Below are 13,651 nucleotides of genomic sequence, written 5' to 3' on the forward strand. Positions count from 1 at the left end.
AGACACAGACTGTAATCATCATGTTATAATTCACCACATAAACTGCAATCATCCATGTTATGATTGATGACATAACTGTTATCATGTTATGATTCACCCACCCACTGTCATTATCATGTCAATGACCCATGACACAACAAATCTATCACACTCTTTACTGTGACATGATGACTGTCAAGACAGCGCTGTTAACTATCAATATCATGTGCGCTGATAAATAAAATAAGCCCCATCAATATTGTGTGCTCTGATAGAGGAAATAATCCCCATCAATATCATGTGCTCTAATAGAGGAAATAATCCAGGGATCCAGCAGACAAGGCAACAACAGTGAAACAGAAAAAAACAACAAAACAACAAAAAAAACAAACACATGCATCTAAAGAACTTGACATATCTTGTTGGTGCTCAAACAAACTAATGTGATAGTACTTACAACATTCATGTCGTAGGCAAAGTCACCTGCAAAAGAAATAAACAAACATTATGCAACTCTTATTCACTTTTGTTGTCAGTGTTGTAATTCTCATCCGTATGTCAGGAACTCATTTCTCACTACAAGAACACAGATATATATATATATAGATATATATATATATATATAGATATAGATATATATATATATTATATACATACTGACTAGGTCATTCATTCATTCATTCATTCATTCATTTTGCCCATCGCTCCTGGTGGAGCATAGGCCATCGACGACCCCTCGCCATCGCATTCTGTTCTAGGCTGTTCTGGCCATTCCAGTCCAGTTGGTCCCTTGCTGCTTCAGCTCTGCCTCGGTGTTTCGCCTCCAGCTGTTGCGAGGCCGGCCTCTCTTCCTCTTTCCCTGCGGGTTCCAGGTCAGGCCTTGGCGTGTGATGCTGGACACTGGCTTCCTGTGGGTGTGTCCGATCCAGCCCCACTTCCTCCGTAGTATCTGCTTGGCCACTGGTTCCTGTCCCGCTCGCTCCCACAGATCTTCGTTTCGGATCTTCTCCTGCCATCGGATCTTGTAGATGCGCCTCAGACAGGTGTTGAAGAATGTCTGAATCTTCTGCTGCATCATCTGTGTTGTCCGCCATGTCTCGCATCCGTAGAGCAGAACTGACTTCACACTGGAGTTGAAGATGCGGAGTTTGGCTTTCATACTGATTGCTCCAGATGCCCAGATGTTCCTGAGCATGATGACAGCACACTGACCAGGTGACTGACACATAAAGCTGTGTCTCACAGTGTTGTCCCACAGCACCAAGAAGAAAAAAAACCCAACATTTTGATAAGTTTGCCACATCTTCCATTTCAAATAAAACTATTTACTTAGCTGTTACAACCAGATCTTACAATAATAAGCAATATATTTCAAATTTAAAAACAACAACAGAATAACATTTTTTTTTTTTTTATAAAAAGGCAAAAAAAAGAAGACATACTGCTGTCTTCAGAAATGTATATTTTTCACTTCTATTCAAAGGTTTAACATGAAGCGAAGTAATGAATAAACCTGTCTATTTGTATGTTTCCTAACTGGCTGTACACATACATGTCTATGTAAAATTGAACAATATACTTTTGTTGCATGCATGTCAGTATATTCATGCACACACACACACACACACACACACACACACACACACACACACAAAGTAGTCCATGATTATATCCACGATGCCAGTCTACAGCAACACTGGGATAGTTATTCTGTTTGTTGTGTTTCCAGCCGGGGGGGAGGGGGGAACAAGTTAACAAAAATAGGGCACTATAATCAAGAATTATGGACAAGACAAATCAAATGTGTCAATCACAAACCACACACACGCACACACACACACGCACTCACGCCCACACACGCGCATGCGTGCGCACACACACACACGCACACACGCACACACAGTCAAAGGGTTAAAAAAAAAAAAAAGAAAAAAAAAAGAAAGAAAAGAACAGACTCCATCCAAAACACAGACACACACACAGTGACACAGGGCCAGACACCCCCACATGACACACACACACACAGTGACACAGGGCAAGACACCCCCACATGACACACACACACAGTGACACAGGGCCAGACACACAGTGACACAGGGCCAGACACCCCCACATGACACACACACACACAGTGACACAGGGCCAGACACCCCCACATGACACACACACACAGTGACACAGGGCCAGACACCCCCACATGACACACACACACACAGTGACACAGGGCCAGACACCCCCACATGACACACACACACACAGTGACACAGGGCCAGACACCCCCACATGACACACACACACAGTGACACAGGGCCAGACACCCCCACATGACACACACACAGTGACACAGGGCCAGACACCCCCACATGACACACACACACACAGTGACACAGGGCCAGACACCCCCACATGACACACACACACACAGTGACACAGGGCCAGACACCCCCACATGACACACACACACACAGTGACACAGGGCCAGACACCCCCACATGACACACACACAGTGACACAGGGCCAGACACCCCCACATGACACACACACACAGTGACACAGGGCCAGACACCCCCACATGACACACAGTGACACAGGGCCAGACACCCCCACATGACACACACACACACACAGTGACACAGGGCCAGACACCCCCACATGACACACACACACACAGTGACACAGGGCCAGACACCCCCACATGACACACACACACACAGTGACACAGGGCCAGACACCCCCACATGACACACAGTGACACAGGGCCAGACACCCCCACATGACACACACACACAGTGACACAGGGCCAGACACCCCCACATGACACACACACACAGTGACACAGGGCCAGACACCCCCACATGACACACACACACAGTGACACAGGGCCAGACACCCCCACATGACACACACACAGTGACACAGGGCCAGACACCCCCACATGACACACACACACACAGTGACACAGGGCCAGACACCCCCACATGACACACACACACACAGTGACACAGGGCCAGACACCCCCACATGACACACACACAGTGACACAGGGCCAGACACCCCCACATGACACACACACACAGTGACACAGGGCCAGACACCCCCACATGACACACACACACAGTGACACAGGGCCAGACACCCCCACATGACACACACACAGTGACACAGGGCCAGACACCCCCACATGACACACACACACAGTGACACAGGGCCAGACACCCCCACATGACACACACACACAGTGACACAGGGCCAGACACCCCCACATGACACACACACACAGTGACACAGGGCCAGACACCCCCACATGACACACACACACAGTGACACAGGGCCAGACACCCCCACATGACACACACACAGTGACACAGGGCCAGACACCCCCACATGACACACACACAGTGACACAGGGCAAGACACCCCCACATGACACACACACAGTGACACAGGGCCAGACACCCCCACATGACACACACACAGTGACACAGGGCCAGACACCCCCACATGACACACACACACACAGTGACACAGGGCCAGACACCCCCACATGACACACACACACAGTGACACAGGGCCAGACATGACACACACACACAGTGACACAGGGCCAGACACCCCCACATGACACACACACACACAGTGACACAGGGCCAGACACCCCCACATGACACACACACACACAGTGACACAGGGCAAGACACCCCCACATAACACACACACACACACACACACACACACAGTGACACAGGGCAAGACACCCCCACATAACACACACACACACACACACAGTGACACAGGGCCAGACACCCCCACATGACACACACACACAGTGACACAGGGCCAGACATGACACACACACACACACAGTGACACAGGGCCAGACACCCCCACATGACACACACACAGTGACACAGGGCCAGACACCCCCACATGACACACACACACACAGTGACACAGGGCCAGACACCCCCACATGACACACACACACACAGTGACACAGGGCCAGACACCCCCACATGACACACACACACACACACATAGTGACACAGGGCCAGACACCCTCACATGACACACACACACACACACACACACACAGTGACACAGGGCCAGACACCCTCACATGACACACACACACACACACACACACACACACACACAGTGACACAGGGCCAGACATGACACACACACACACACACACACACACAGTGACACAGGGCCAGACACCCCCACATGACACACACACAGTGACACAGGGCCAGACACTCCCACATGACACACACACACAGTGACACAGAACACAAGAGCACTAACCGATGTGCAGCACGGCATCGTACATGCCCTGTTCAGCCTCCAGCTGAAGGCGGGGCAGGGACTGGGCGTTCTTGTTGCCCAGGTCTCCGTACAGCGCAAAACGCGGCGACCAGTTGCTGTCGTTCCTCATGGCCCTAAAGGAGAACAGGTCGCTCCAGCCCTGATCGCTTCCACACATGTATTCTGCCAACACCGGTCATTCATACACATGTATTTTGCCAACACCAGTCATCCATACATAATAATAATAATAATAATGGTATTTATATAGCGCTGAATCTTGTGCAGAGACAAATCATAGCGCTTTCGCACCAGTCATTCACACGCATGCATGACTCTAAAACTAGAAACTAAAGACAAGGAAGGGCAGGCAAGGGAAGCTATTTTGGGAAGAGGTGGGTTTTAAGGCCAGACTTGAAAGAGCTGAGTGTGGAGACTTGACGAAGCGAAAGAGGAAGTTCATTCCAATCACAAGGTCCAGAGACAGAGAAAGAACGGCGGCCAACAGTCGAGTGTTTGAATCTGGGTATGTGTAAACAGAGTGGCAAACCAGACAATAGAGAGTTACAGTAGTCAAGGCGAGAGAGAATTAGAGAAAGGACAAGTCTAGATGTTGCATCAGTGGCCAGATATTTCCGCACGGCACTGATGCGCCGCAGTTGACAGTAGCAGAACTGACATGTCTGACTGATAAATTTTTGCATGGACAGTGTATTGTCAAGGACAACATCGAAGTTCCTGACTGACGTGGAAAGAGGGATGGATGTACAAATGTATTCTGCCAACATCATCATTCCATACATATGCATTCTGTGTTCTGTCAACACCGGTTATCCCTACACATGTATTCTGCCAACATTGTCATTCCATACAAATGTATTCTGCCAACATCGTCATTCCATACATATGCATTCTGTCAACATCAGTCATTCCATACACATGTATTCTGTCAACATCGTCATTCCATACACATGTATTCTGTCAACATCAGTCATTCCATACACATGTATTCTGTCAACATCAGTCATTCCATACACATGTATTCTGTCAACATCAGTCATTCCATACACATGTATTCTGCCAACATCGTCATTCCATACACATGTATTCTGCCAACATCGGTCATTCCATACACATGTCTTCTGAGAAAAGGTGTAGCACCAACAAGAAAGTTTTTACAGGACACAAACATGGACATGCGTACAAGCACATACACATATGCACGCACACCCACACACACACACATGGACATACATGTGCACACACCCACATAGGCACACACACACACACACACACACACAAACATATATTATCCACGCACATGAGTCAGGGGAATGGCACTTACCGTACTTCTGGCCGGGGACGAGACGGGTCAGCTTGACCCGGTGGATGTACTGCCCGCGGTGCTCGTCTCCCCCGTCTGTGAAGAGACGGCTGACCCCCTGGGCCGTCATCACCTGGGAGGACCCCGCAGCGTTGTACCTCACCTTGGATGAGGTGGTGTCGTTGGGCGTGCTCCACACCACCCACATCTGACCCGGGTCGGTCGGGTCTGTGTCACGCAGGATCAGCATGCCTCAGTCACAATGCAACATTATGAAAATACACCTTCCAAAACAATACGGGTCCTGAATCTCTTCCACTCCCACTGCCAAATCTAAGGTCCCGTGGTTGTTTATAGCCATGAGGGCAGTTTCAGTTTCAGTTTCAGTAGCTCAAGGAGGCGTCACTGCGTTCAGACAAATTCATATACGCTACACCACTTCTGCCAAGCAGATGCCTGACCAGCAGCGTAACCCAACGCGTTTAGTCAGGCCTTGAGGAAAAAAAAAAAGTAAATAAATAATAGATAAATACATAAAAAAAGAACTACTACTACTAATAATAATATGTATAAGGCGCAAAAGCTTGATGAAGTCAACTATAAGTGTACAAAATTAAAAGAATTAAAAATAAAATAAATAAACAATAATAATAATAATATTTTTTTAAATAAATAAAAAAATAATCAAATAAAAAAATTATATAAAAAAATAATAATAATAGTAATAATATTAATAATAAAATAAATAAATAAAATAAAATAAACAAAAAAGACAACAATGATAAATAAGCAAATAAATGTAAAAAAAAAAAAAATGCAGACATGCGGGCAGTGAATCCACATTCACCGTGTCAAGGGCTCAGCATAGGAAGGCAGGGCCCTTCCCTTCCACTGTTTTTAAAACCTTCCCAAACTGCAGTCAGGTACCCATTCACATCCAGGTGGAGGGAGGGAGAAAAACCAGAGTGAAATGCCCTTCCCTGGGAGTAGGATGCATCATGATGCTGAAACAGGGCCTCTATTCAGTCCAGCTCTGGTCACTGGATGAGAAGCCAAACACCTGATCAGCACCTTCCCATTTTATCTGATATAACATGGTGCTATAGATCCATTGCTGAAAATACTATCAACATCACTGTTATCATTACCTATTTAAAATAAAAAATAAAAATAAAAAAAAAAGAGGGAGAGAGAGAGAATTGGTTGTGTGTGTGTGTATTTATGTGAGACACACACAGAGAGAGAGACAGGAGGGTGTGGTGGGAATGATGTGTGTAAGCGATGGTACACCGTTTCAAACTGTTTTCCTTTATATATAATATACTCCTGCACTTTGTTCATGCCACAAGTATTGTTCATCGCACTCACAGCTGCTGGGAAAGCACTACTACAAACGACAGCACATTTTCATGATCGCAATTATCCAAACTATCATCACTGTTATACCTTATCATGGATAAGTATCCCCATCCTGATTAACCCCAAAGACATGACACTCTTCTTCTTCTTCTTCTGCGTTCACTCGTATGCACACGAGTGGGCTTTTACATGTATGACCGTTTTTACCCCACCATGTAGGCAGCCATACTCCGTTTTCGGGGGTGTGCATGCTGGGTATGTTCTTGTTTCCATAACCCTACGAACGCTGACATGGATTACAGGATCTTTAACGTGCGTATTTTATCTTCTGCTTGCATATACACACGAAGGGGGTTCAGGCACTAGCAGGTCTGCACATATGTTGACCTGGGAAATCGTAAAAATCTCCACCCTTTACCCACCAGGCGCCGTCACCGTGATTCGAACCCGGGACCCTCAGAATGTCAGTCCAACGCTTTAACCACTCGGCTATTGCGCCCGTCGACATGACACAAGACAGAAGAACACAGTGATCACAGGCCCTGACCTCCATAGGCAATGTGGACCTGCTCAGGCTGCACGGAGACAGGGGGGTAGGCCCAGGACACCACCCACACCAGGGTCAGGAAAAGGCACCCCACGCTCCACTTCATCCTCCTGGGCTCTTGGCACTGTCCACAACCACACTATTTGGATCACTTGTAAAAAAAAAAAAATAATAATAATAATAATTTTTATCTTTTAAAAGAAGAAAAAAAAAAAAGAAAAAAAGATAAGGTCACATCAACCCATGATGGGTGTGGCTGATCTTTATATATCAATACTGAAAAGTTTTAGTGCAATATGAGTTATTAATAATTTTTTTTTCTAAGCGTGTTTCTTTATATCAAAACAAAATGAAATACAGGAGAGAAAACAACCCCAGTAAAGAGTAGTTGTTTTTTCCTTTAAATAGCAGAAATTCCTATATGGAAATCCGTACAATACGAAAATCTCATGCACGCCACACTGTTCAGGAGGGCACGACTACCCAGCCCTGACCTTTCACAGTCAATAAAAGTCAAAACTGCTGTATGAGTAAACTCTGTCAAGTGGCTGGATGCTGATGACAACAACTTCCTCGTTCTTGGGCTGCAACTCCCACGTCGTATGTAAACGAGTTGGCTTTTGCATGTATGACCGTTTTCACCCTGCCATGTAGGCAGCCATACTTGGTTTTCAGGGATGTGCATGCTGGGTATGTTCTCGTTTCCATGACCCACCAAATGCTGACATGGATTACAGGATCTTTAATGTGTGTACATAATATTACATAACTACATGCATGTATATGAACGTGTATTGTGTGTGCGTGTGTTTATGTAAGTTTGTGCCTGCCTATGTGTGCATATGTGTTAGGGTAGCTGTTAGATGCACATGTATGTTAAAATGTATGTATGCAGTGTGTGTGTGTGTGTGTGTGTGTGTGTGTGTGTGTGTGTGTGTGTGTGTGTGTGTGTGTGTGTGTAACATAGATATAATATTTTATGTTAACAAAAGCGTTTTTGTAAAGCACCTAGAGCAGATTTCTTGACTGTGTGCTATATAAGTATCCATTATTATTATTATTATTTGATCTTCTGCTTGTGTACACACATGATGGGGGTTCAAGCACAAGCAGGTCTACAGATATGCTGACCTGGGAGATTAGTAAAATTTCCACCCTTTATCCACCAGACCCCATTACCGATATTCGAACCCTTAGAATGAAAGTCCAACGCTTTAACCACTTGGCTGTTGCCCCCGTCGTGAGCAACAACAATTCATAATGGTAATGATCACAGACTATAAACGTTATCATGTAATAGTATCTTTTGGTTTCATTCACCGATTCAGTTGACAATGTCAAGACTATTCAAAACTGTGTATTTTTTGGGCCATTCCAGTATTATTTCCAAAAAAAAAAAAAAAAATTCATGAATGCAGAACAATGCTGCTTTGACCATTTCGCATTTTGGTTTTAACCACTGTTAGGTGTTAAAACTAAGGAGCTGTGAAAACAAAAACATCTGTCAGTGTTCATCAGAATCAACATTATGAAACAAGCATGTAAGTCATAACCCAGTTGTTACAGTGTGTCAGGCACCTATGGTGGAAGGGTGGGATTTTCTCAGACACACTGCTCACTGATGGACCCCTCCTTCCTACCTCCCTACTCTCCCCCCCCCCCCCCCCAAACACACACACACACACATTCCATGGCATCTATCCCCACCAACACCCCTCCCCATACCCTCTCTCCCTTCCCCCCCTTCCCTTGGCCAAGTGCAGAGGGAGCAAGTTATCAAGAAATACTAAGTATAGATGGTATCTCCTCTGACCATTCTCTTCCTTTACACTCCCCTGCCCTTTTCCCTTCCACTTACATCACCGTCAACCCCCCCCCCACCCCACCCCCCCCGCCCCCCCCAGCCCCTCCTTACCCCCCATGTCGATCTCTGGCAGGTTGGCATCTGCCTCAATGGTCACCACATGGTGTGGTGTGTTTATCATGAGCTGTTTAGAACAGAATCAGGGCTGGGCGATCTTTCCTCCTCCTTCCCTTCCTCTTTTCATCACCCCCCCCCCCCCCCCACCCCCCTCCCCTCCCCTTCTCCTTGACAATGCTGGGTTCTGTGAGAAAAGTGCTGGAGTGCAAGTCCAGCACTGCTGGTCCCAGACTGGTCTGTTAACTTCAGCCAATTGGAAACACTCTGGGTCGAAGATAGTTGGCATACGGCGCCAGCTTGTGAAGAGGATAAAATGAATAGGCAAGTGGGCTTTCTTTCTTTTTCCTTCCTTGGAGCAGGCCGGGAGAGCCGGACGGTCAAGACAGTACCATGGGGGCTGTGAGTGTCAAACTAGCATCTATTTTTCGGACATTGTTGAATGCTTGATTTATGGTATACTTGGATTCTGTGACTAACACACTGGCTCAGTGGGATTGTGTTCTGCTACATGGATATAAAGTGAACACTGAAACGTTAGGGGCTGTGAGTAATGCTTATACTGGTAATTTGGTTTGTTGGCAATTTACTTTCTGGTTTTTGGAAACAGTTTGGAGTTTGTAGAATTGTGATGTTGTGTCACAAGAGCGTTGAGAGATCCTTTTTAGCTGATGTGGTATTTCACAGTTAATGTAACTGGAATGTGTTGATGCAGATACCATGACTTGTGAGAGCATAGCCAGCATGTGTATGGCTTAATTGTATTTGAGGGAAAAGTGGTTAAAATACACAATGTAGCCAATACATGACTAAATGGAGTACTGGTTTAGGGTATTTGGGTATCCCCCACCCCCCTTTCCTGTTTCCTACAGATTGATATTATGGTATGATGCTTGGACATCATGTTTGGGTTTACAGGTTGTGCATCTTAGCTTACATAAATGATAATGTTCAGTAACATGTCAGTGGTGTGTCAATTGTTGACATACTGTGGGAACAATGTAAGCTTTTAGTCACAAAGAAACACAGAGATTATGTGTAGGTTGCATCTGTGTAGAATGTTTTGGTTGTAACAGTTGGAGTTATTTTGAGGTATGACATACCTATTTTGTATGTTAGGTGGTGATGGTTATATTCAAGGTGAACAAATCTGCAGGCTAACTGTATGTTCATGCTTTTCCATGTGTGTGTGCACATGGGTGATAATGCAACATGGGGAACATGTGTGACTTGGTAGTTGTGATTACCATGTGCTGTAGTCATGTGTTATATGCCAGTGGGGTAACACATAGCTGTATGTGTTCAATAAGATTTGAGACCACTGACAGGCAGTCCTATGTTGGTGCACACAGGTTGCTATATATTTACCATATTATTTGGAAACTATATGATTCCCATGTAATAATTTTACCAGAGAAATATTTTGCAGAGATGAAGTACTGATTTGTTCAGTCTTAATGGAAACAGCTATTACTGTATGGTGATTTAACTAGAGTTAAACACTGGGAGTTTGTAACTGTCTGCCACATACTTGGTGCGACAGCTATTATTCTATGGTGGTTTGACAGAGTTAAACACTGAGAGTTAGTATTTGTTAGTCATATATTTGGTACACATTAACTTATGTGCCACTGATTGTTGATGGTAAGCTATATGAAGCTTGTTTTACATCTTTACATAGATCTCTTTGAGAAGAGAGTGTACGGCTAGACACTGAGTGTCAGAATGGAGAAAGGTTATCTGTGGAATTGTTTACTTGTCCAGACAACATAATGATGTTTCTGTTATATCAGTGCAATTATGTCTAGCATATGTTTTGGTATTGATTTAACCTGGGTTTTAATATTGTGTGTGTTCAAGGTGTGCTGTTTAAAGTTCGAGAAATAAACACCTCAATTCATCTTTCTAAAAGACCCTGCTGTGGTATGAGGAGAGAGTGGATTGTGCACCTATCCTCTGCCTGTTATCCTACTCTCCCCCTTCACCTTCTTCACCTACCCGTACAACCCCTACCCCCACCACCCCCTTTTAACACAGTGTAAGTACCAAGATGAAGATATATATATATATACACAATCAGACAATGTCAACTTATCAATAACAATCCCTTCTCAGAAATGTGCGCATTCAAGTGTTGACATACCAACTAATTTCTGGGATCTGGAATTCAATACAATGTATGCACACTGAGAAATATGTAAAGAAGAAATTAACAGTCCAATGAGTCCATTCCTGTCTTGCTATTGGTTGACTATATTGAAATCGATCTTTTTTATCCAAAGCACATGCACAAAACACAGTGAAAAGGCGCAGCTATGTTGGTACTACGTTCGCTGACGTCAGAATATTACGGTTTTTCTGATTTGCTCTTCAATATAAGTCAACCAATAGCAAAACACGACACAAGTGTTTATGCACCACTAAACCGGTGGCTAGGCATTATGTCATTTTTCTCTACCACCGGTAAAGCGGTGGTCAGGGCTCAAAGGGTTAAGTAAGAATAAATTAATTGTAAATTCCATTGCTGCATTTTTGCTTCTTAATTTGTGAGAAAGACAATATGTTGATTGAACCCAGGCTGTGAAATCACTCCATATATATTCATCCCATCAAGCCAACACTCACAAACTACTTCCACATGTAATAAACTTTGTCATATATTCCTACACTCAGTCACATATATTTCACAGCTTATACACATAAAGGGTGGTTACACTAAAACCATACACATGCCTGCACACACACAGACACAGAACTCTCTTCCCAGGTTCAGCATAGCTTTATCTCCATAAACACCAAATATTCTCTAACATCATTCTCTATAAAGAAATCCAAACCAGTCTCACCCAGTTTCACATATCATCCCAACAAAAATTACTCAACACTGCTAGAATGGCTTCCCTGAGGAAGGCTGAAGTGGCAAGTAGTGATGTACTCCTTCCCTTGATCATTTCAAACCTTTATCTTTGTATCAACACATATCTTTTATTCAGCTGTAGTTTTAATCTGAAGGTTTTAATAAACCCAAACTTGCACTGTCACAAGTTTGGCATTCTGCTTTCATTTCAATTTTCATCTGGTTGATTTCTTTCTGATCTTCTACATTTTGTTACCTGGGTTCCCTCTTCTGGTTGGGTAAAAGCATGAAAATGCCATAGACTGGGTATGAAAGGCCTCCTTAGTATAGTCTATAGATCTCTCTTTTCCTCTTTCTTAGCAACCCCCTAAGCAGTTATGTGAAAACTGTCACGAAGTGACTGATACTGGCATCAATACCAAACACAAAGGGATGATATATATATCATTATATCTACCTTTGTTTTGTTGCCCTAGATGAAAACTATTTTTGTCTAACACGAACAGAATGTTGGACTGTGTCCCGGTGTACCACCAACACTGTGTCAAACGCCTAATGCGGATTGCTATGTTGTCGGACAGGCATCAGCTGACCCTGTTGTTTTTAGCACACCGCACTAATCTTCATCGAAACAAAATGTGAACTGGGGTATCACTATCACTTGTGGGGCATCGCTTGTGGTGGTGGGACACGATACCTGCGGTCTTACACTCGTCAAAGATCATGGTATCCGTGTCTGTGTTCGGTGGAATATGGCAACATGAATCTTTATGTATAACAACATGCTCCAACCACGACAGATTATTCCACAATTTGATGTTGGTCGTGTCAAATAAAGACGAAGAAATTATTGGAACAAATTAGCAAACAATATCAAACGTGCACCTAGTATAATACCTTTTTAGAACCTCATAGATAAACACGAGTTATTGACAAAAGCGAAATATGACTTTGATGGATAAAATGACTGAGCTAGTCAACGACCTGACCAACAATGTAAAGGAGTAAACTTAAAGGGGCATGAAAAGCCAAAAATGGCTAAGTTGTAGAAAACAACGCCCCAAATCCTGATCCTTATCTCCCGTGAGATAAATTTCTGTCAATTTCATAGGTCTTTTTGTTTTCTAACTACAAAAGAAATGTGGTATACACTTTTGCACAAACACAAAACAGTGTACAGAATTATAAAAATTACCTCGTGTTCCTCTCACTGACAAACGCACGTTCTCACTGACAAAGACGTGCTGAACGTCACTCAGCCATCCACTGGTCTTATTTGATAACAAACAGGCGATGGGTACAAGAAAGTGAACTCCCTTCCGAAACATAGGGTCAATTTGATTGGGTTCTTCTCGCAGG

General features: G+C 44.2%; 1 protein-coding gene across 2 annotated transcripts in view; it reads right to left on the reverse strand.

Moving 5' to 3' along the window:
• The window catches only part of LOC143295878 (acid phosphatase type 7-like), a 35,393-nt gene extending 21,758 nt beyond the window's left edge, over positions 1 to 13,635 (reverse strand). The window contains exons 1-5 of one of the 2 annotated variants that reach the window (XM_076607542.1): positions 13,516 to 13,635; positions 7,518 to 7,641; positions 5,633 to 5,839; positions 4,288 to 4,470; positions 437 to 462 (exon numbers count right to left, since the gene is read on the reverse strand). In XM_076607542.1, coding sequence (XP_076463657.1) covers positions 437 to 462; positions 4,288 to 4,470; positions 5,633 to 5,839; positions 7,518 to 7,641; positions 13,516 to 13,620 — 645 coding nt within the window. In that variant the 5' untranslated portion in view covers positions 13,621 to 13,635. Of the gene's footprint in view, positions 1 to 436; positions 463 to 4,287; positions 4,471 to 5,632; positions 5,840 to 7,517; positions 7,642 to 13,487 lie in introns of both variants that reach the window. The other variant, XM_076607543.1, reaches the window with a different exon arrangement.
• Positions 13,636 to 13,651: the final 16 nt, after the last annotated feature.

This window comes from Babylonia areolata, chromosome 21 (assembly GCF_041734735.1).
Source record: "Babylonia areolata isolate BAREFJ2019XMU chromosome 21, ASM4173473v1, whole genome shotgun sequence".
In the NCBI taxonomy this organism is placed as follows: domain Eukaryota; kingdom Metazoa; phylum Mollusca; class Gastropoda; order Neogastropoda; family Buccinidae; genus Babylonia; species Babylonia areolata.